At 40.8% G+C, this 24,999-nt stretch overlaps 2 protein-coding genes across 2 annotated transcripts in view; both read left to right on the top strand.

The window, feature by feature from the left end:
* Positions 1-7,923: 7,923 nt before the first annotated feature.
* LOC141562668 (uncharacterized) lies at positions 7,924-13,612 on the top strand. Its single transcript, XM_074302672.1, has 3 exons — positions 7,924-8,073; positions 9,886-10,012; positions 11,952-13,612. Exons 1-3 carry the CDS (start codon positions 8,041-8,043, stop codon positions 13,610-13,612), a joined length of 1,821 nt encoding a protein of 606 aa, XP_074158773.1. The 5' UTR covers positions 7,924-8,040.
* Positions 13,613-13,679: 67 nt separating this feature from the next.
* Positions 13,680-24,999, top strand: part of LOC141562667 (uncharacterized) — a 32,553-nt gene continuing 21,233 nt past the window's right edge. The window contains 3 exon segments of the mRNA XM_074302671.1: positions 13,680-13,705; positions 14,454-14,500; positions 14,952-15,426. Coding sequence (XP_074158772.1) covers positions 13,680-13,705; positions 14,454-14,500; positions 14,952-15,426 — 548 coding nt within the window.

Here is a 24,999-nt window from a genome sequence, read left to right as displayed (position 1 = left end):
CTTGCAAAACCTTGTGGTACATTTTTTTCCCTGCCTTGCTCCTGTTTCTCTCCCCTAGACAGCAAGTAATCCAAAATATGAGAAGCATGTGCAATTTTATAGATATTTCCTCACATCACAGTGTAGAAAAAAAATCACAGGAAAGAGGAAAAAATGAGAGAAAACAAAAGCAAGTAAACAACATCAAAAGAGGAAAATATTACGTTGTGATCCACATGCAGTCCCCAGCATTCTCTGTAAATGCAAATGGGTCTGTCCATCACATCTATTGGAATTGACCTGTATCCCCTTATTGTTGAAAAGAGCTACATCCCTCAGAGTTGATCCTAATTCTGAAATGACAAGAAATGAGCTAAAATATGCTGAGTGTGCTGTGCAGCTACCTCACTGAAAAAAGAGGTGAGCTGAGTTAGTAATCCCTTATCTCTTTTTGCAATATTGCAAGTCGAGAATCAGAGATTTGGGTATCTATTTTACAAAGAGGGGAACCTTACCTTCTGGGGAAGAACAACCTTGTTGTGTCCATCTATGATGAATTCCATATCTGATCTCACTGAGAACATGTCATGAAGGGCCCAAGCCACAGGGTTAATAATTTTCACAAAAATCTTTGAACCCAGGAATCTTACTTGTCTGATCTGAAAATATCAAAGCTCCATGGAAATTATCAAAATGGATATAGCCAGGTTTTTTGGCAATATCCCAGTGACCTGGTAGTGATCCACACTTTTCTTACAAGGACATAAGGATTTTCCATAAACACCAGACTCAGAAGGGAATTTGTATCTCCATAAATGACAATTACCTTTGCTACAAAACCAAATATTCTGAGTATAAAATATTGCTATAATTATTTTTGTATTGACTTATTAGTGGTGATCTTTGGCCATCTGATAAACAGAAGGAAACTGAAGTGGGTCACTGATGAGTGGCTCAAAGAGACCATAGCTGATCTGAAAAGGAACCAAACATGACTATTTTTCAGTTTTAATGACTTACCTGGACAAAAGATTCTCCCACCACCCCATGTAAATCTAGTCTCCTCATCCCCCTCTATCTAAAATGGACTCATTCTTTATCTCAGCTTGGTAAGGTATTTCTGATCACATAGAACTCCACTCAAGGGTCATCTTCTTCATCAAACCTGCCCTAACTGAAAAGACAATTAAGAAATATTTTAAAGTTTCAATTTCTTGATTTGTAAAGTCTGCTAGTCAAAATGTGCTACATCCAACATGATGAAGTTAATAAATCTGATGTCCTCTAAATCTGTATTCCCTTTTTCATCTCTGAGAATCAATAGAAAGGTAAATTAGATACCAGAATTCCCCAAAGGTATTTGACATTTGTATTTCAATAGGCAGACCCTCATAGGCCTGTCCCTGCCCTCCAACCACCATAAGCTGAATTAAGCCTCTGGTTTCCTATCTGTGGGAGCTTATAGAGCTCCAGTAGAGTTCCCATGGAGAAAGTCATTTCAGAAGTGGCTCCTCCAATGACTACTACATACTACAGACTTTCTCTGCCTCTCACAGCTGTATTTGGAAGGGTGTGTCCCTGGCCTGACAGCCAGATGAGGGAACTCTCCAAGGTCCTCGTTTTCTTACAATAATTTAGTATAAAAATCTCTTTCTAATTTCATCCAATTCACAATCACTCTTTGGATTAAAATTATACATTGTAATATTCTTCTCTAAAATGTGTTCTCTGGGAGCAGGTTGCTTGCGGGGCTTCTGGAGGCAGCCTTAGTTTCAGTTCTGAGTAATCAGCCTAGATGCAGCCAGGTATCAAAGTCTGTAGCGAGCTATCATCTCCAGAAGCTGCCAGATCGCTCTCTGGGAAGAAATCTGCTGTGTCTACTCAAATCTCTCAGACAGATTCTCCTTCTTGTAGTGAACCGTTGTCTCCAGGCAGTTGCTGTTAACTCTTGTCCAGAGAAGTGACTTCCCTTCCTGCAGAGAGCCCCATCAAGCCTGATGCAATGCAGAGTCTTCTTCTATCTCTGGAGTGGTGTCCTCTTTTATCCTCCCAGAGAATGGGCATGGGATAATGCAAGGGCTTCTGGGAAGAACCACTTCAACCAATGAGCTTGCTCCTTCTATCAAGTCAACCTGAGTTCTCACCTTGTAATTGTCCAGACAACCTGAATTCTCACCTTGTCACTGTCCAGACAACCTGAGTTCTCACCTAGTAATCCTAACATCTCCCCCTTTCTTTTGTTTAGAACATAGGATAGTCATGACCTTGAAACATAAATCCATCAATATGGGAGGCATTACACATAATTACATAGATTACATAAGCACATAGTAACATAATACTTGCTGGAAGTATAAAACAAATAACATGATGAAATAATCATAAATTGAAAATTTATAAATGTCCATAAGTCCATTGTCCATTAGTCTCATCTTGTGTGAGGAAGTCCAATGATTCCTGCTGGTTTTTAAAGTTCTTTAACAGTCTTCTTATTATCCATGCTCTTTCAGTGTCAGATGTTTCTTAGGTTTTCTCCTTTATTTTGAGGTCTTTCTCTTTTTCTGTCTCTCTCTGATGGACAAGGCGAATACGACTCGTTGGCACCCATCTGATTCCTTCTCCTGCTGAAGAAATACAAGCAAACCCTCTCTCCCAGGCAGTTAACCTATCTAATTACCTTCTATTCACCACTTTCTAAATCTCTTCTCATCATCTGGCAATTACATTGGAATTGTTTGCACTGGACACAGCCCTGTTGGTTTAAAAGGCCTGTATTCTCCCCAAGTGTAATCCATTTTTGCAATCTGATTGCCTTTTGGCTCACTTATCAGGTAATCCCTTTCTGCCATGTGATTGCTTTTCTGCTGGTTGATCAAATCAGAATCCTGACCTTCTAAAGGCTCTTTGGGTGTAACATCAGCTGTCATCATGCCCCACTTGGGGGGCTGAGGCTGGGCCCCACCTGTCCTTTCCCTGGGTCAATCTACATTCGGAGGCCCAGTGGAGGCCCTTGTGACATTTTGGATATGGAGTTTTAGGTCTTCTCTCACCGTGTTTTCTCACTGTATCTCCATTTCTACACTGAGCTCTTAGATGCCCAATTTTTCCACATTGAAAACATCGCCGAGTTTCTCTAGAAGGCCCTTGCCAGGAGGGACCCTGTCTTTCCACGTTCATCATTGTCCAGGTGTAAAAAGCATTTGTTCCCACTGTAGCACAGCGCCTTATGATCTCCTCTAAAGGAGCATCTTTGTCTAATCCCCATATAATTCTTTTGCAAATCTCATTGGCATTTTCCTTAGCCAGATGTCTGGTCATTATTTCTGTAGCTGAATTTTCTCCAATAGTTCTTTTGACAGCAGTTTGCAAACGTCCCACAAAATCTACAAAAGGTTCATTGGGACCTTGCTGTATTTTAGTGAAAGCCTCTCCGCGATCTTTCTGTCCAGGGAGGACACCCCAAGCTTTTATTGCAGCCTTAGCAATTTGTTCATATATTGTCATGGTATAATTAGTCTGTTCTGAATTCTCTCCATACCGACCTTCACCAGCCAAGTGCTCAAAAGTGAATTGTGTGTTACTCCTATTTCCAAATTGCATCTGACTTGAATTTTACATAATTGATGAAATTCCGCAAGCCATAATAAATTTTCTCCAGGTTCCAGGTTCCTTGCTATGGATTTCCAATCATTTGGGGTTAGGACTTCATAAGACAAACCATCTAGTAACATTTTAACATAAGCTGATGTAGCCCCATAAAGGGTACAACCTTTTTTCAAATCTTTAATTTTATTCAAATCTAAAGGTGCATATCTTCTCCTTTTTTGACCTACAGAGTCAATATTTTCAATCACAGGATATGCATGTATAAAATCACTTGTATCCTGTCCTTCTCTCTTAGCTTTAACCAATGCTTTTTCTAATCTTGTCATAGGCTTAGGCTGCTTCACAGGCAATTCTGTTTGTGTTTCTGCTTCTTCCCCTCCTTCTTCCTCCACCTCTGAAGGTGGGGTTGATGTGGGCCTGTCAATAATCTGTTCTCTAGGCAGGGTTGAAGCTTCTTCAAGAGAATCACACCCTAATTCCTCATTTAAATCTTCTTGCTCTAGGGCAAGATCTTGATCTTTCCTTTTTTTCTCACACTTCCTCCTCTGTTCATTTTTAAAACTTTTCCTTCTCCTACAACTTGCTTGATAGTTTAAGGCTAATTGAACTATGTTGTAGATATAAAATACTTCTGCAGAAATTGAACGAGGCCCATTTTTTGCATGAAATTCTTTCATTTCAAATCCCACTAGCTTCCATTTATCTACATCTATCTTTTCTTCCTCTAAGAACCAAGGGGATGTGCGTCTTAATGCAGCCAAGAGTTTAGCAGTCTGTACCCAGGTTACAAGTAAACTCTGCTCCTCAATTATCTTGATTATACTCTCTATAGTACCACTCCTGAATTGGGGTGGAGCTGAGGTTGCTTCTGGGGCTGGGGTTGAGTCGGCTGAGGTCCATGGATTGAATATAGCCAACATCTGCCCCATTTCAGCTATAAGAGATTCCTGGTTTAGCCCTTAATAAGTTAAGTTCCTTATTTATCTATTAGCAGGCTCACTTAATCTTTAACAAAGTTTCCTCGTTACTCACGGTTCTGGGTCAGAGAGACTGAGATCTGGATGAGAAGCTTTTCCACTGGAATCACAACAGTGTCCGAGCACCAAATTGCGAAGGTCTGGTCTAGCTCCTCTTGTCAGGATAAGCAAAAGTCCTTGCCCCACGTTGGGCGCCAATTGTAGCGAGCTGTCGTCTCCAGAAGCATCTCAGAGTGCTGAATCAATCACAGACTTATCCTCTCCCAACTAAATATACATATTCAGCAAAAGCAGGGGCCAAAGGCCAGATGAGTACCAAATACTAAATGCCAGTAGATTAGAGTTTCTTGGCGCTGCAATAATTTTTGCTAATTTGGGGGGGAATTTGTAAAACAGATAAGGACTAGGCAGCTTCCAGAGATTTGTTGGGTAGTACCACATTTAGTCATCTGGGCAAAAACAGTAAACATCCAAATTGTTTGGTTGAAAATAATGGGGAAATTCAGTAGGTACTAAATGAAAAATGAGAACTCTACAAGGTTTACAAGTAATTGACATCACCCTTCTCAAAGAAGGCAGTGTTCAACTAACCAAAAGTAAAATCAAATGTTACAGAATGTCAGATTTGTGGCCCCGTAAAAGGAAGCAGATGCATAAAGTTCATTTGTATATTGAGTATAACAATCTAAAGCTCTTCTATGATTCATTGAAGACTATTTATGGACCAAAAATCTACCTCAGCGCGAAATTGTGTATAAAACTGTGTTCCCAAATGCTTGCTTTTTTTGTGATTGTGGCTAAATTGGATTTTGCTGTAAAGACTTTTTTTTTAACTCTTCTGTATTTGAAATTATCCATGTCAAACCCTCTAATGCTCTGTATCTCTTACTCCCCAGACAGGGAGATAAGACTTTGAAGGAGATCAAAACGGTTTTGGATTTTCACACCTGACTATTCTGGTGGTGATTACTCAGCTGAAATAAAGGCTGGTGCAGAGACCTCCAGAAAAGCAACCAGAACACTACCTCCTGCTGCCAGGGACCCTGCCACTCGGACAGGAAGAAGCCCCCTGGGCTGATGCTGCTCAGCTCTTTGGAGGGATTGCACTCAGCTGGGACGAGGGGCTCTGGTCACTAGGGTTCATGTCTCTGATTCTGGACCTTAGGTCCTCTGCCAGCTGGGCTGGGGAGGCATAGGGAGCCCAGAGAGGGAGGATGGGGTCTGAGGCTTCTCTGCCCAGGCTGAATGCTGACCTGCCCAGAATGAGAAAGAGCTCTCTGGGCAGGGACAGTCAACGGCCCTTCCCAACCTTCTAGGGAGTGACTCCACCCCGGGAGGGAGCAGGGAGGGTCCGGCCTGGAAATGAGCTAGGTCTGGGCAGGAAGAGGACCTGTCTCCCTCCCTAAGTCCTTCCCTTAGACCTTATGTCTTTCCCCCAAGGATAAGATCAGGAGCTACCTCAGGGACGCTTGAGCCGCAGCTCTCCCTTCATTTGATACAATGGGGAGGTGGGTGGTCAGGGAGCTGTGACCTTCAGTGAGAAGAAATCCCAGGAGCTTTGGGAGGAGACCCTGAGCCTGAACTTGGAGGGAGGCCAGCTCCTGCCCATGTGGAGGACACTGGACAACAGGTGGGGGGGGGAAGATGAGCCCAATGGGAAGGGCAGCTAGCAGGAGTGGTGAGGGAAGGAGGGGCCCTGGGGTCCTGCAAGTGCAGGGATTGCTCCCAAAAGGCACAGAAATCTCAATTATGAGAGGAGACAGAGATCTCAGATCTCAGAGAGGTGGAAATGGAGAGATGTCAGAGAGAGGGGGACAGAGATCTCAGGTCACAGAAAGGGAGATGGAAGCGCAGAGATCTCGGTCAGAGGGATGGAGGCAAAAACCATGTCAGAGAGGAGATGGAGAGATCTCATCTCAGAGAGATAAAGGTAGAGAGATCTCAGGCAGAAGGGGATGGAGGTAGAGAGATCTCCGCCCACAGAGAAGGAGGCAAAGGGATTTCAGCCCAGAGATATGGTGATAGAGATCTCAGTTCAGAGAGGAGAGGGAGAGATCTCAGCTCCAGGTGATTTTGCTTTAGGCCAAGAAGGTGTGGGTGGCTCCTTCTAATGCCAGGGCCCAGCCTGCTCCGGCTCTAGGGAATGACCGCGCCCCATCCCAGTCTTCCCAAAAGGACTCAGATTATAACTGCCCCTATCCCATCCCTCAGAACTCCATGCCCCATCTCTACTCCCCTCTCTTTCCTCATTTTCCCTCCTCAGCAGGATCTCCGGGGCTCCCTGCTCTCCCGCCTTCCCAACTACCTTCTTAGTCACACCTGCTCCCCCCTACAAACCTTCAGGCTTCCCCAGCCATTCCCCTCCCCCAGAGGCCCCACCTTCTCTGCAGCCGGAAATGCAGACTTCCTTCCCCCTCCCAACTCAGAGATGAGAAGGTGGGGGAGGGGAGCTCTGAGTGATGGGGTGAGGGGCAGGGATAATCATTCCCAAGGCATGGATTGGGCGGGGCTCCCGGATTGAGGAGGACCCGCCCCTAGCCCCTTGGCCAGAAGCAAAATCCCCTGGAACAGAGATCTCTCTGCCTCCATCTCTCTGAGCCGAGATCTCTCTCTGCATCTTCTCTGATCTGAGATCTCTCTCTGCATCCTCTCTGAGCTGAGATCTCTCTCTGCCTCCATCTCTCTGAGCCGAGATCTCTCTCTGCATCTTCTCTGAGCCGAGATCTCTCTGCCTCCATCTCTCGGAGCTGAGATCTCTCTGCCTCCATCTCTCTGAGCTGAGATCTCTCTCTGTATCCTCTCTGAGCTGAGATCTCTCTCTGTATCCTCTCTGAGCTGAGATCTCTCTCTGCATCCTCTCTGAGCTGAGATCTCTCTCTGTATCCTCTCTGAGCTGAAATCTCTCTCTGTATCGTCTCTGAGCTGCGATCTCTGCCAACTTTGGTCATAGTTGAGATTTCTCTGCTTTCTGGGAGCCGGCTCTGCCCCTGCAGGTCCCAGGTAGGTCCCACCCTGGGCCCTCCTCACCTCGCCCACTTCTGCTACCCGCCCTTCCCTTTGGGCTCATTTCTCCCCCCTCCCCCCCTTGTCCAGTGCCCTCCACATCGGCAGGAGCTGGCCTCCCACCTCCCCTATCCCATGAATGTCACATGGGGTCCCTGACCCTGGGGGGCAGTAAGTCATCAGCTCCAGTCTTCCAGCTTGGGAATCTCCCCCCCCTCTATTCCTGAGCCCTCCTTAGAAAGTCCTTTATCCAGCCTGGTTCTGAGGAGACCCTCCCTCCTCCCTCCTGGGGTGGAGTCTCTCCCCTGAGGCTGGGGCGGGGCCACCGATTGTCCCAGTCCTGAAAGCTCTCTGCCTCCTCGTGGGGGATCCGAATCCAGGTCCAGAAAGGAAGGCCCAGACCCGGCCCCCCCCTCTGAGGTCCTTTTCTCCCCCGAGCTGGTCTGGCACAGGACCCAAGCCTGAAAGCAGAGAGATGGCCTCGAGCAGCCAGAGCTCCTCTTCCCAGGTGAGTGCAGCCCCTCCCCACAGCTGAGCAGCTTCGGCTCAGGGCGTCCAAGAAAGTCCTTCCTTCTGTCAGAGGGAGGGAGGGGGCCCGGGCAGGGCAGGAACTGCCCTCTTGGCACTGCCCATTTCCTGCCCCTAAGGCCAACCGCATGCTCCCAGGGCTGTCCGAGTCCCTTTCCTTTCCCAGGTCTTAGATCAAGTCAATAAATGTTTAGAAAAGTGCTCTTTGGGGGACTGAGGGTGCAGAGGAAGGGAAAGAAAACCATCCGATCTGCCCTCAAGGAGCTCCCAGGGGAGAAAAGATCTCCTGAGCTCTGTCCACACCTGCTCTGGACAGTGTAGATGGGAGCTACTCTCCGAGGCAAGGTTCAGAAGTTTGGGAGACCAGGAAAACCTTGTTTTCAGAAAGGGAGAAATTGGCAGGAGGTGAGGGAGGAGGCCTTAGCAAACAGGAGAAAGCCACTGAAAAAGTCCAGGGCAGGGGACAGAGGGTCCTGGTTAAGCCTAAGCCAGGAGGCCACTGTCCCTGGGGCAGAGAGGAAGAGGAAGTGTGAGGTCGCTGGGCTGGGTGTCCTGGTGCCTGCCGTGTGCCAGGAGCCACATAAAGACCATCTCATTGATCCTGTGGTGGGAATGGTCAGGGTCCTTGGTAGGGAAAGCCAGAGTCAGGGAGCTCAGGGACCAGCAGGAGAGTAAACTGTGCTTTATTTATCCCCTGGGGGTGGGGCAGACTCCAGGAGTGGGGGGTTACATTTCCTCAGATGTCACAGACACCCTGTCTCCTCCTTGCCTGACCTGTGCTTTGGGTTGGATCTCTTGGGTCTCATAGAGAGTCAGAAAGAAGTAGGACCCAGATACAAAAAGGTACATTCACTTGTTTGTTTTAAATTCTTTTCAATTTCATGTCATGATCAATTGGAGCGTTCATGTTTATAAGATTTGGAGTTGTACATTTTTCACCATCCTTTCGCTCCTTCCCTAACAAAATGGTGGGCAACTTGATATAGGTATCTATCCGTGCTATCATTTAAAACTGACATCCCCATTGATCAACGTTGTGAAAAATGATACATCAAAAGAGAAAAAAAAAAGAATAAAGTAACTAAAAGCTATATTCTTCAATCACCTTCAGAGCCCATCGCTTCTTCAGTTAGGGTGTGCAAAGCCTTTTCCTTCATGAGTCTTTTGAATTTGCCTTAGATCCTTGTGCTCCTGAGAAGGGACAGTCCTTTCATAATTCATCATCACCCTCTGATGCTGATTCTGTATACAATCTTTTCCTGGCTCTGGTCATTTCATTTTCCATTAGTTTGGTTTTTCTGTTCTTTCTGAAATCTGCCTGTTCATCATTTCTCATTTTACAATACTATTTCGTTATATTCACATGCCATAGCTTGTTCAGCCATTCCCCCAATTGGTGGGAATTTCCTCAGTTGCCACAGCGCCCAGGAAAGGTTTGCCGTGCCTATTTTTGCACATGTAGCCCCTTTCCCTCTGTTTAGGATCACATTGGAACATTACAGACCTAGTGGTGCTTTACTTGATCCAAAGATCTGCAGTTTGGTTGCCCATTGTGCATTGTTCCAAGTTGCTCTTCGAAGCCTTGGCTCACTTCACATTTCCTCAGCAGTGCCCTAGTGGCCCAGTATTCCCCCATTCTTTCCAGCATTGATCACTTTGGTCTTCTTAGCTAATCTGATAGATATGAGGCAAATCCCATTTCTGCTTCAACTTACTCTGTCTTGATGAGGGTTGGGCTAGATGGATTCTGGAGTCCTTTCAGCACTAAATCAAGTGACTTTTGATGGTTTAGGAGTTGGTGACAATCAGGGATATTGTGGTGGACTTCACTGAGGAAGAGTGGGAGATCCTGCCCCCGTCTCAGAAGGAGCTGTACTGGGAAGTCACACTGGAGAATGTCCAGAACCTGCTGTCCCTGGGTAAGGACCATTTCCTCTCTTTTCGTGGTGTTCATCCTCAGTTCAAAATGCGCACAAACCGCGCAGAAGGGATCCCCACTGCGCTGCATCCCAGATTGAGTGTTCAGTCATCTGAGGGCACCAAGTCTGTGTCCATTATGGTGTTGGCTGTACTTTTTTGAGATTTTATCGCCACATTTTTTAGAGAAGCTCCATGAAAATGGGCTTAAAAGAATGGGCGAGGGGAGGACAGGTAACACTTAGCTCCCTCCCACTCTCCCCCAAAACCAAAAATAAATGCCTCACAATTCATCTTGAGCAGCAAAAGTGAATTAAAGTGCAGAAGTTTTCCAGGCCTTCATAGGATCTTGGGAGGGACCTCATCTACCTAGACAGAGATTTGACTCAGATAAAAGGCTATGCCCTCTAGGCAGACTCTGCTAAGTTAGCCAAGAGCAAGCTCCAGGGGCAACTGCATTGGCCTGGGCTCTCAGCCTCCTATTCTTTCACCTCTGGCTCAGGGAGGGGCAGGAGCAGGCAATGGAAAGAGAAACAGAAAGGGCCCCTTCTAGACAAAACTTCTCAGATGAAGAGCTCACCTCTCAATACTCAAAGGGATAGGAATAGGTCGCTTCTGATGAAGAAATTAAAACTGTTTACAACCTTAAGAGAATATATTCTAAGTTATTATTGATTAGGAACACACAAATCAAAAACATCATTTTAATATCATGTTAATATTTTATTATTTCATTACTATTTTATTAATTAATTATTATTATTTAGTTATTATTATTTTAATATCATGTTTTAATATCATTGTTTTAACATCATGTTAGGGACACTAACATATTATTGCTTAAATTATGAACTGATGCACTCAATTTGGAGAACACTATGGATGTATGACAAAAGAGTTACAGAAGTATATATTCGGGCAGCTAGGGGGTGCAGTGGATAGAGCACCAGCCCTGAATTCAGGAGGACCCGAGTTCAAATTTGGGTTCAGGCACTTAACACTTCCTAGCTGTGTGACCCTGGGCAAGTCACTTAACCCCAGACTCAAAAAAAAAAAAAATATATATATATATATATATGCCCTTTGACTTCCATATACACCATTAGGAGAAAAGAAGCAAATAAAAATAAACTTTCTCTGTCTTTAGTTACTGGGTCAAAAACCAACATGTCTGTAACCTTTGTTTATGCTTTTAGGAGAGTTAACCACTGCCTTCCCAGAGATGTGGAATCTAAAGTAATCTTTTAAATCTTGTAGCGTTTTCATTTTTCATTGAATCCCTTCTGAATTTCCCTATTATCATCGAACTCATTTGGATGTTCACTTTTTCCCCATATGAGTAAATGTGGTACTGCCCCACATATCTCTAAAAGCAGCCTACTCCTTATCTGCTCTGTAGTTTTCAATGGTGTGTTGGCTGAGTTTTCCCTCTAATTGGGAAAAACCATTCCAGCAGAAAGAAGACTCTAATCTAGTGTCATTAAGTATTTGCTAGTCATCTTGGCCTTGGGCCTCTGCCTTTGCTAAGTGTGTATATTTCATTGGGAAAGGATAAGTCTCTGATTGGTCCAGTACTCTTCATGGCTCACACATTATCTGTCTCTGTTTTTTTATTATTATTATTATCATCATCATCATTTTTGTTGAGACAAGTGCCCAGGGTCACACAGCTAGGAAGGGTAAGTGCCTGAGGCCAGCTTTGAACTCTGGTCTTCCTTCTTTCAGGGCTGGTGCTCTATCCACTGCACCACCTCGCTGCCTCCTGTCTGTCTCTTCTTAAAAATGACTTGGATTATTATAAGCCATTGCTTGCACTGAGTACACCTATGAAGTTTTGTATAGTTAGTATGGTCCCAAGCTGCAGTGGTTCTTATGTTCCATTTATTATTTGTGTTTCTACATGTTTGTATGTGTTTTTGTGTATATGTTTGTCTTCTTCAGATGTAGAAACTGGGTTCACAGTACATGAGATGACTAAAAAGCTGGGAATTTCTATGAAAGAACACGACATGCAAAGCTTCATGAATGATTGTCCCTGTGACTTCAATTGGAAGGAATTGCATGATTTTCTTCTCAAAGAAGATAAACATCCAAAGAGTGATCGTGAATTGTATGAATTTGGGAAGAGATTCAGATGGCCTTCCGTTCTAAATCACAGAAAGAAAATGACCTCAGGAAGTGATGTATGTGAAGCAACCTCATCCTGTCACTCATCTCTTTCTTACCCTCTTGGAATGAAAAGATATGGATATGATCAGTGTGGGAAAGCCTTTGCTTGGAATCCAGCTCTTGCTAGTCCTCATCCTGGAGAGGTGTCTCATGAAAGTACTAAATGCAGGAGAGCTTCCGATTATAGATCATTCCCGCTTGACCATCAGACAATCCACCCAAGACAGAAGCCGTGCTTAAATCTTCAGTATGGAAAGACTTACTTAAGCAATCAACGGGGAAAAACTTTTACAAATATCTCCATTCTAGCAAAAGATGAGAAAACCTACACTGGAAAGAAACCTTTTACATGTAATCAGTGTGGAAAGGCTTTCATATTCAACTCCCATCTTATTTTACATCAGAGAATCCACACTGGAGAGAAACCTTTTACATGTAATCAGTGTGGAAAGGCTTTCATATCCAACTCCCATCTTATTGTACATCAGAGAATCCACACAGGAGAGAAACCTTTTAAGTGTGATCAGTGTGGAAAGGCTTTTACATTGAGCTTCAATCTTGCTGCACATCAGAGAATGCACACTGGAGAGAAACCTTTTAAGTGTAATCAGTGTGGAAGGGCTTTCGCATGGAGTGTCACTCTTGCTGATCATCAGAGAATGCACACTGGAGAGAAACCTTTTAAGTGTAATCAGTGTGGAAAGACTTTCACGTGGCGTGTCAGTCTTGCTGCACATCGGAAAACCCATACTGGAGAGAAACCTTTTAAATGTAATCAGTGTGGAAGGGCTTTCACATGGAGTTACAGTCTTGCTGCACATCAGAGAGTCCACACTGGAGAGAAACCTTTTAAATGTAATCAGTGTGGAAAGACTTACAAATGGAGGTTCGGTCTTGCTGCCCATCAGAGAATGCACACTGGAGAGAAACCTTTTAAGTGTAATCTATGTGGAAAGGCTTGCATTACCAAATCTGATCTTGCTGTACATCAGAGAATCCACACAGGAGAGAAACCTTTTAAGTGTGATCAGTGTGGAAAGGCTTTCATTTCTACCTCTTGTCTTGTTATACATCAGAGAACCCACACTGGAGAAAAACCTTTTAAGTGTGATCAGTGTGGAAAGGCTTTCACAACCAGGTCCCATCTTACTGTACACCAGAGAATCCACACTGGAGAGAAACCTTGTAAATGTAATCAGTGTGGAAAGGCTTTTAGAGCTAGCTCCAATCTTGTTGCACATCAGAGAATCCACACTAGAGAGAAAAATTTTAAGTGTAATCAGTGTGGAAAGGCTTTCACATGTAGTTCCAGTCTTGCTAGACATCAGAGAATCCACACTGGAGATAAACCTTTTAAGTGTAATCAGTGTGGCAAGGCCTTTACATGCAACTCCCATCTTGCAAGACATCACAGAATCCACACTGCAGTATAAGGTTTTTTTTTGATGATTGCTTTTTTTTTTTTTTTTTCCCTTCTATTTTGGATAGGAAAGATTAGCAATGGGACCTATACTAGCCACTGCATTGTTCCTTCCCTGATCCTCTAATCGAAAATCATAAGGAAGCTATTATTACAGTAATGATAGAACAGAAGCACTGAGAAAGCCTTGAAAAGTGTTTTATTAAATTCATTACAACTCAAAAAAGAAATTCAGGCTTTGCCCATTTGTTTCTGGACATATTTTTCTGTTTTGTGTAAATTTTAAGAAATCAGATATAGATGGTTTTCTGTTGGCAGTTTCACCGGTGTTGATGATATTATTACAAAAATTATTGCAAGAAATCATAAAATTATTTTTATGACCTCTATCTTTTAAATGTACATCTTGAATCAAGAAATCTACGCGTTACATTCTAGATTATACCTCACACTTTACTTTCATTTCAAAACCAAATATTTTTATAGGGAAAAAATCCTTATATGTCTCTCACCCTCCTGAAATAGAGAATGACAAAAAATTAAGTCTTCCCATTATAAATGTTAATAATCAATGCAAAATTCCTGTACTTTCTAATTCCAAAATATATTTATCTCAAATATATTCTTGAGCAATTTTTATTTAGGAGATGGCATAAATCTTTTCTGTTCTAATCTTTGGTATCTTTCTCATGTCTTTATTTTTTTCCTGTGTCATTCATTAAACATTGAGGTAGAATCCCCTTTCCTATTCTTTTTCTTGTTTTTTGGCTAAAGAAATGGGTGTTCAGTGACTTGCCTAAATAGGAAGTGTTTAGTGTCTGAGGCCTGATTTGAACTCAAGTCTCATTAATTAGGAAAAAAATATTCCATCAGAAAGAAGACTCTAATTTGCTGTCATTAAGTATTTGGTACAGCTTGGGCCCCTGCCTTTACTGAATGTGTATATTTCATTGGGAGAGGATAATTCTCTGACTAGTCTAGTACTTAGGGATTCATGTATCACACATGATCTAGATCTCTTTTATTATTATTAGAACTTTTGCTGAGACAATTGGGGTTAAGTGAGTTGCCCAGGGTCACAAAGCTAGGAAATGTAAATGTCTGAGGCCAGATTTGAACTCAGGTCTTCCTGCTTTCAGGGCTGGTGCTCTATCCACTGAACAACCTTGTTGCTTCCAATCTGTCTCTTAAATATGACTTGTGGTATCAAAAGCCGTTGCTTGCACTGAGTTCACCTGTGATGCTTTGTATATTCAGGTTACTGACAATCTGTAGTGACTCTTATCTTACATTACTATTTGTGTATATACATGTGTGCATGTCTTTTTGTGTATATGTTTGTTCAGATGTAGAAACTGGGTTCACAGTAAATGAGATGAGTAAAAAGCTGGGAACTTTTGTGAAAAACCACGACCTGCAAATATTCATGGTTGATGGTCCCTTTGACTTCTATTTGAAGGAATTGCACGATTTTATTTTCAAAGGAGATAAATATCCAAAGAGTGATTGTGAACTCTATGGAATTAGAAAGAGATTCAGATGGTCTGTAGTGATCCTAATTCACTGTAAGAAAGTGACCTCAGGAAGTGATTATCTTCAAGGTAGTGAATACAGGAAATGCTTCACTGAAGAGCTAGAGCCCTTGGTTCCAGGTAATCAATGGGATGTAGGTGTGAAGTGCACTTCAGACCTCAGTGGCCATGAGAAAAGTGATACTGAAGAAATGCTTTCCGTAATTTAAAAAAGTGAGAAGGTTTTCAGTGAGAACTCGATTCTTCTTACTTATCAGTATATGTGTATTAGAAAAGAACCTGATGAACATTTTAAGTCTTGAGTGTGGAAAAACTTGTAAAGATATCTTCTGTCTAGGAAGACATAAGGAAACCGACATTGGAGAGAAGGCTTGTGAATGTAATTGGTGTAGAAAGACTTTTAGATTGAGCCCCCATCTTGCTACACATCAGAGAGTCCACATTGAAGAGAAACCTTTTAAAGGCAATCAGTGTGGTAAGGCCTTTATTTTCAGCTTCCATCTTGCTAGACATGACAGAATACACACTGCAGTGAAACTTTTTTTTTTTCTTTATGATTGTTGGTTTGTTTTTTTTTTTTTTCTTTTTCCTATTTTGGATGGGAGAGGTTAGCAGCAGTGGGAAGTGTACTAGCCATGGGATTGTTTCTCCCCTGATCCTCTAAGGCAAGAAGGAAGGCATTATTACAGTAATGATAAATGAAATAGAAGGACTGAGAAAGCTTTGAAAAAATGTTTCATTGAATTCATTTCTACTCAAGAAATCCAGACTTTGCAGACATGTTCCTTGGCATATTTTTCTGTTTTGTGTAAATTTAAAATGTTCATTTGATTCCCTTTGTATGAATTTCAAAATTAAAAAAGAAATGTTTTTGATTGTTGTCATTTTCACCAGTGTTGAAGGCATTTTTACAAGAAATTATAAAATCATTTTCTATCTCTATCTTTTCTCTATATTCTCTATCTTTGAAATCTTGATCTTGAATCAAGAATTCTTTTAGCTACACTTGTAGATTATACCTAACACTTTACTTTTATGTTAAAAATAAATTTTTTTATAAGGAAAAAAAATCCTTGTACCTCTCTCACCTACCTGAAATAGAGAATGACCAAGCAAAACTTCCCATTATTAATGTTAATAATCAAAGGAAAATTCTGGTACTGAGTCATCCCAAAATATATTTGTGTCAAAGATATTCTTTTTTTTTTTCTTTTTCTGAGGCTGGGGTTAAGTGACTTGCCCAGGGTCACACAGCTAGGAAGTGTTAAGTGTCTGAGGCCAGATTTGAACTCGAGTCCTCCTGAATTCAAGGCTGGTGCTCTATCTACTACGTCACCTAGGTGCCCCAAAGATATTCTTTTATTAAATTAATTTTATATTTATATTTTATATTTATAACTCTTTTTTTTTGTCAGTACATATGCATGGGTAATTTTTTACAACATTAACCCTTGCACTGACTTCTGTTCTGAATTTTCCCCTCCTTCCCTCCAGCCCCTCCCCTAGATGGCAGGCATTGCCATACATGTTAAATATAGTATATCCTAGATACAATACATGTGTGCAGAACCGAATTTTCTTGTTATACAGGAAGAATGGTATTCAGAAGGTAAAAATAAGCTGGGAAGAAAAACAAAAATGCAAACAGTTTGCACTCATTTCCTAGTGGTCCTTCTCTGGGTGTAGGTGATTCTGTCCGTCCATTGATCAATTGGATCTGAATGAGATCTACTCTTTGTTAAAGATATCCAGTAACATCAGAATACATCCTCATACAGTATTGTTGTTGAAGAAAGCATTTACTATTTCTGCCTTCTTCATTTAATTTTGAGATCTTTATGTCCTAATATATGGTCAATTTTTGTATAGGTTCCATGAACTGCTGCGAAGAAAGTATACTCCTTTCTATCATCATTCAGGGTTCTCCAAAGATTTATAATACCCAATTTTTCTAATGCTCTATTTTGCTCCTTAATTTCTTTCTTATTTGTTTTGTGGTTTGATTTATCTAGTTCTGAGAGTGCAAGATTAAGATCTCCCACTATTATAGACTTGCCGTCTATTTCTTCTTGCAACTCTCTCCATTTCCCTATTGATAAATGATCAAAGGATATGAACAGAGAATTGTTAGATGAGAAAACTGAAATTATAAATCGTTATATGAAAAGGTGCTCCCAATCACTGTTGAGAAGAGAAATCCAAATTAAGACATCTCTGAGAAAGGACTACATACCTCTCAGCTCGACTAAGATGACAGGAAAAGGTAATGACAAATGTTGGAGGGCATGTGGGAAAACTGGGGCACTGACATATTGTTGGTGGAACTGTGAACTGATCTAACCATTCTGGAGAGCAATTTGGAACTGTGATGAAAAAGATATGAAACTGTGCATACCCTTTGTCCCAGGAGTGTTTGTGCTGAAATTATTTCCCAAAGAGATCTTAAAGAAGGGAAAGGGATCCATATATGCAAAAATGTTTGTGGCAGCCCTCTTTGTAGTGATGAGAAATTGTAAACTGAATAGATGCTCTTTAGTTGGAGAATGGCTGAATAAATTATGGTGTATGAATGTTCTGGAATATTATTGTTATGTAAGAAACAACCATCAGGATGATTTCAAGAGGCCTGGAGAGACTGACATGAACTGATGCTGAGTAAAATGAGGAGAACCAGGAGATCATTATACACTGCAGCAACAAAAGTATATGATGATCAATCCTGATGGACGTGGTTCTCTTTAAGAATACCATGATTCAAACCAGTTCCAATTGTTCAGTGATAAAAAGGTCCATTTACACCCAGAGAGAGGATGTGGGAACTGAGTGTGGACCACATCATAGTATTCTGATTCTCTTCTTGATATTCGATTGCATTTTGTTTTCTTTCTCAGAGGTTTTTTTTTTTTCCTTCTTTACCCAATTTTTTCTTGTGCAGCAATGTAACTGTATAAATATATGTGTGTATATATATTGGGTTTTACATAAATTTGAACATTTAACATGTATTAGAATACCTGCCTTTGAAGGGAGGGGATGGGGGCAAGAAGGGAAACATTTGGAACAGAAAGGTTTGCAAGGATCAGAGTTGAAAAATAACCCAGGCATGTTTTGTAAATAAAAAGCTTTAACAAAATGTAAAATAATAATAACAATAACTGTGATACTTTACATTCAATTTCATTTTTTTCTTCCTTTTTAGGTTGTTTTTTTTTTTTAACCGAATTTTGATGTCTCATATTCTTTGCCTCATTTTACTTTTTAATGCATGATTTTCTTCAGTCGTTTTTTTGTTTGTTTTTTTGTTTGTTTGTTTGTTTTTTTGCTGAGGCAATTGGAATTAAGTGACTTTCCCAGGGCACAGCTTCAGTTAGCTTTTTAAAATCTCTTTTTATTTGATTAACTTTTCTTTTCAATATTGAGCAAGAAGCAGTCAGAGAATAAGGATTGGACAGATTCAAATGTCTCCCCAGCCAGGATAACCTGACTTGTGAATGGGCTCTAGAGGGCTGAGTGAAGTAGGAATCAGAGCAAGAATGTACCATCAAAGGCCACTTCTTGTTCCTTGAAGGCTGGGGCCCCCCACCTGACCTCTCTGACTATCTGGCTGAGACCTATCTTGGGAGTACAAGCACAGCACTGGATTTCTGGGAGGTTAGAGTCTCAATTAATAATAATTAAGTCTCTTGAGGTTCTTTTGTAAGCTGGCATGGTGAATCTAAAGCAGTGTCTCCTATTAAAATGTTATATAATGGTTTTAATTGATAGGTAGTTAAGCCTAACACCAGACACATCCATTGGATATCTCCTATCACTTTCAGAAAGTCATTTAAGGTGTTCAACTTCTCTGTTCTTAAAGAAAGTTTTTGGACTGTAAGCACCTTAGGGCATACTTCATATCCTATAAGGAGCATGCCTTTGAAATTTCTCTTGGTACAATTTACAATTGGTTGTTCTTTTAATGTTTCTATAGTCTTTTGTACACATGCTTTTAACATTTGCAACTCAATTGCACACCCCAAGATATCTTCCATGAAATGTAACAAAATAACATTTGGAAATGTTTTTCTTACTGAAGCAAGAGCAGCAGCCACAAATATTTTACACAAAGTTGTAGAGGGCCAGAACTCTGGACAAGTATACTTGAAACAAGGAGTTAACTCAGTGAAATTGATGAGATGATTATTCTGGAGTTCACAGATATACTTAGTATTTAGTCATTCTCTAGTTCACACATAGTCAGTATACTGTGATGATGTAATTGTAATAGGGTATTTAAACTGGGGACAAAGTCAGACTCAGAGGGGAGACTGGTTGAGACTGCCAGTCTGATCCAGTCTCATCCAGAAGTCTGACAGTGTGTTTCATACTTCCCTCAAGAGGGAGGCCCATTTCTTACTATCTGCCTCATTTTAGCTGAAAAAGCAAAGTGACTAGTTTAGCCCTTACTAAATCTTCTCACTTGCCTATTTTTACACTTACCCCATTCCGGGTCACTGGCACTTCTCCACTGAACTGATCCTATGAGTTGAGCTGGTGAATGTAGAGCCTCTCATCCAGAGCCTCACAGCCACTACCCCACATTGGGCGCCAAAACATACTATGCTTTCTAGAGCCTCCACACAGAGTTCCAAAATATACCATGTGAACTAGCTAGCTAGAGCATCTCAGGACCAGCCAGAGTCCTTGGTCTTAGTGGAGAAGTAGAGAAGGGAAGAGACCCACAAGGATGGTTAAACATCTAGTCCATTTATTTCAAGTCCTCTCAGCCCCTAAATACGTTACCCATACTTAGTATTGATCAGACACACACACATACACATTGTGTATATATATATATATATATATATATATATATATATATATATATATATATATATATACACCTCAAATGCTCATAGGTTTGATACAAAGCATATTTTTAAAATTCCTACCGCTTAATAAAATTTTGCTATGATGTAAATGATTAAGCCCTGAATCTTGGTTGCTTAGACCGAGATGTAATTATGCATTCGGGTGACTCCATAGTAGAGGATGCTAGTGAGGATGAGGACAGATAGTTTTGAGACTCTCCAGAATATAGGACACTCCCCTCACAACAGCCTTTATATCCATCTTTGAGTAAATGGAGAGACAAGAAGCCAGGTGGTTATACTGAGGAAATGGAAAATAATAGACAAGAAAAAACAGCACATGAGGGGGAGGGGTTTGTGGACCTGAAGTAGCTGCAGAAGGGGATACAAGAACTTACAGAACAATTGCAACAATTGAATCAAGCAAAGGTGTCTGCCTATGTTGCAGCTCCATCTGGTGACGAAATACAAAAGTAGCACAAGCAATATTGCAAGGGGCTGCTAATGGGGAAGATATCTGGGAGTGGGAAAAGGACTTGTTCCCAGTGGATTGGTTTGATCAGGGACGGGCATACACACCCATTGTGTTGAAGGACATTAAGCAAGCCTGTAATGATTATGGTCCCAATTCACTTTTTGTGCTACAAACCTTAGAACATTTTGGAAATTTTACTCCATCTGACCAGAAACTGCTTGCAAATGGGCGCTTGACTCCTGGACAAGCATTGTTATGGCAAGCTCAATATGAGAAAGCAGTGAGACATTTTATAAAGACTCATAATCCTCCCAATCATGAAGATGCCTTCCAGGCTTCTGTAGGTACAAGCCAGTATTCTTCTGTAGAGAATCAGATGGTACACCTCTGCCTGTTATTCAGGTATAGGGATTTGAGAGCTTGGGGAAAGATTAAGAAGGAAGGAACAATACAACAACAATCATCTTCCATTAGACAAGGGCCTCCGGGGCAGCTAGGTTGTCCAGTGGATAAATCACTAGGCCTGAATTCAAGAGGACCTGAGTTCAAATATAGTCTCAGACACTTAACACTTCCTTGGTGTGTGACCCTGGGAAAGTCACTTAACCCCAGCCTCAGAGAAAAAAAAAACAAAACCCAAGGGCCTAAAGAATCCATCCAAGATTATGCCTCTAAGTTAAAGACAGCAATAGACAGGACAATAGAATCAGGAGAAGCCGGACAAATCATTTTTCAGAAATTATTGAGAGAGGGATTAAATAAAACCTGTAAAAAACTTTTACAAACATTACCCAGAGACGCTCCCTAAGCAAGATAATGGAAAGGTGCAGTGAGGTGGATTATGAGACTAGGAATACAGAAGCCATAGCTGGAATGATAGCTAAAGGGATCTCAGCAGGGATGAAGCAAAAAACTGAGAACCAGAGATGTTTTAGGTGTGGAAAGTTAGGATATGTTCATGCAGAATGCTGACAGCCACCACTTGGGGAGAAAAAAATGACTTGTTTTGCTTGTGGGAATATGGGTCACATTGTAAAATTTTGTAGAACTAAGAAAAGGCAGAACCAGGGAAAGGGGCGCTGGGGCCCTGAAGGGGCCCCCACAGCTTATCCAATCCAGGCCCAAGAGACCACACCCATTACACCACTGATCCTCTTAGATCACTATCTAGCAGAGTTTCACTGCCCAAAGGCTGAGAATACATGGTGAATATTACAGCCCCTACTGGAAATATTCCTCCATTCTCCACTATTGATATTCAGATTCAGTTGAATTGAGGAAGATATTTGATTGCTGGTCTTCTTGCTCCATCTCCAATTATAGTCCATACAACTATGTTATATCCCAGGGAATCCTGTATATCTATAACCAACCCCTGCATTCTCAACTACTTTATCCCTTCAGGACCCAGTGGCTGGAACTGTACCTTTGAATTTGGAAACCAGAGGAAATCCCTTTGCCATTTCCTCTGTGCAAATAACATTGACACAACTCATCAACCTCCAACACCCGATGTTAAAAATACTTGTTGAAGGCATTCCATTTACAGGCATGTTAGATACTGGGGCTGATGTGTCTGTGATTAGAGAAGAAGAGTGGCCTGTTACATGGCCCTTGGAAGCAGGCAGAGTGGGGATAAAAGGAGTAGGAGGGATTCAACATGCTGCACTCTCACACTTAAGCTTAAAGTGGGAAGTAGATGATCAACAAGGGAGGCTCCAACCCCTGGTGATTTCAGGATTGTAGGCTTCATTATGGGGCCATGGTATGTTTGAAATGGGAATCACCCTACAAACAAACTATTAAGGGCCATTGTTAAACTAGCTGTAACAAAAATAGCATGGTTAGATTCCATACCTATTTGGGTGGAACACTGGCCCCTGACCTCAACAAAGTTGCTGCATTAAAGGAAATAATCAAAGAACAATTAGATAAAGGGCATATAGCATCTTCCTTTAGCCCTTATAATTTGCCTATATATGTAATAAAAAAGAAAAATGATACATGGTGAATGTTGACAGACCTAAGAGCTATTAATAACATTAGGCCACCTATTGGAGCTCTACAGCCAGGAATACTCTCACCAAACATGATACCAGTGGAGTACCATATTGTAATTATAGATATTAAAGATTGCTTTTATTCCATTCCCTTACATTCGGCTGATAAAGAAAAGTTTGCCCTTTCTGTGCCTTCTATTTATTTACAACCACCTGCTCAGAGGTGTCCATGGCAAGTTCTCCTTCAAGGTATGGCTAATAATCCAACATTATGTCAATGGTATGTAGATATAATAATACATCCAATTAGAAAACAATACCTAGAGTACACAGTATTACATTATATGGATGACATCCTGTTAGCAACTCCCACAGAAAAACAGAGACTCTATTCCATTTAATGACTGGGCAATTAGCTAGACATAGATTGATAGTGGCCCCAGAAAAAATACTAGAGAACCTCCATTTTATTATTTGGGACACATTCTTTTTATATATATATATATATATATATATATATATATATATATATATATTTTATAATATTATCCCTTGTATTCATTTTTCCAAATTACCCCCCCTCCCTCTATTCCCTCCCCCCGACGACAGGCAATACCATACATTTTACATGTGTTACAATATAGTCTAGGTACAATACATGTGTGTGAATATCATTTTCTTGTTGCACAATAAACATTAGAATCCGAAGGTACATGCAACCTGGGCAGACAGATATTAGTGCTAACAATTTACATTCCCCTCCCAGTGTTTCTTCTCTGGGTGTAGCTACCTCTGTCCATCATTGATCAACTGGAAGTGAGTTGGATCTTCTTTATGTTGAAGATTTCCACTTCCATCAGAATACATCCTCATACAGTATTGTTGTTGAAGTGTACAGTGATCTTCTGGTTCTGCTCATTTCACTCAGCATCAGTTGATTTAACTCTCTCCAGGTCTCTCTGTATTCCTCCTGCTGGTCATTTCTTACAGAGCAATAATATTCCATAACCTTCATATACCACAATTTACTATTTGGGACACATTCTTAAGGAAAGTTATGTAACTCGAGAACCACCTAAGATACAAATAGAAGGATTTAAAACTTTAAATGATTTCCAAAAACTGATAGGGGCCATTCAATGGATAAGGGCAACTGTCCCTATTCCTTCTTCATTGATCCATCCTCTTTATGATATACTTAAAGGCCCCTCTGAGTTAAATGCTCCTAGAGATTGGACTAAAGAAACAAGACAAATTATTCAGCAAATTATGAAGAATATGGGTACTTGTGCTGTAAGATGGGATCCTTTAGTGCCCATGAAATTTGCAATATTGCAAGATTCTCCTTTCTTTATTGTTTTCTTTCAAGATGCAGGTGTTATAGAATGGATTTATCCTCAAAAGCCTTTAAAGATGTTGACACAGAAATATCAAGCTTTATATCAGTTTCTTTCAGAAGTAATTCAGAGAAGAGTCTTGTTAACAGGTAAACCTTCAGTTATTCATTTATCAATGTCATATTTTCAATTTGCCCATTTGATTGAAACAGGTGAGTGGGAATCTTTATTGCCCTTTTGTTCTCTTCTACATGTTAATTTGCCTAAGCCGGCTCAATTTTATAAACAACTTTCTATAGATGTTCAACATTCTGTGATTAGTGAGACTCCTGTTAAAGGAAGAAATATTTTTACTGATGCCAGTAAGGATAATCCAGCAAGCTTTACTATACCCTCTACCAACATTTTACAAGTATTGTCTACTGAATATGAATCTACTCAAAAGAATGAACTTTATGTCACTTTATTTGTTTTGCAACATGTAACACCTCCTTTTAACTTTATCACAGATAGTCAACATGCATGCCTAATGATAAAACTTTGCCTAAGTCTACCATTAATTTCTGCCTATCTACTATTGCTCAATCACTTTAGCCAATGCAACAAACATTACTTGCTTTGAAATCACCTATTGTATTATGATTTCCACAATTATCATGCTGCAGTAGAAAAAATGAAGTCAAAAAGGGAAAGAGAGAAAGAAAAATCAAAGAAACAGCAACAGAAGAGTGAATACAATATTGTGATCCATGTACAGTCCCCACAGTTATCTCTTTGGATGTAGATGGCTCTTTTCATCACAAGTCTATGGGTTGATGGGGGAGCATTATTTGTTAGTTTTTATTATTGATAGCCCATTATATTTTATTTGTTTAGCAAAAGGGAACATTTTCATGTTCCCAGCAGAACATCAGGGAAGATTTAAAATATAACAAATTAGCAGTTTAAGAAAGTGCATATATACATATATAAGATACATACATATATAGTTACATATAATAGTAGAAGAAATTATATTCATGAATTTCTAGGTTTTTTTCCTTCCTTGTAAATTGTTCTTTTGTTCTCTGCTGCATACTTTTTAAATTTTATTCTTCTTCCTCCCCTTTCTTCTTTTCCCCACCTCAAGCAGCCTGTAGTTAAGAAAAAATATTTGTTTCCATATTTAGCAATATACATATACACACACATTTACTCCACCCTCTC

Source organism: Sminthopsis crassicaudata, chromosome 3 (genome assembly GCF_048593235.1).
Source record: "Sminthopsis crassicaudata isolate SCR6 chromosome 3, ASM4859323v1, whole genome shotgun sequence".
Lineage (NCBI taxonomy): Eukaryota > Metazoa > Chordata > Mammalia > Dasyuromorphia > Dasyuridae > Sminthopsis > Sminthopsis crassicaudata.
Note: the sequence above shows the minus strand (reverse complement) of the source record. Positions and strands in the feature narration are given on the sequence as shown.

Bases quoted from the DNA above. Each gene is read 5' to 3' on its own strand.
- LOC141562668 (XM_074302672.1), top strand. From the start codon at position 8,041: ATGGCCTCGAGCAGCCAGAGCTCCTCTTCCCAG. The intron at 8,074-9,885 runs GTGAGTGCAGCC...TTGATGGTTTAG, and splicing joins GCCAGAGCTCCTCTTCCCAG to GAGTTGGTGACAATCAGGGA. The intron at 10,013-11,951 runs GTAAGGACCATT...TGTCTTCTTCAG, and splicing joins CCAGAACCTGCTGTCCCTGG to ATGTAGAAACTGGGTTCACA.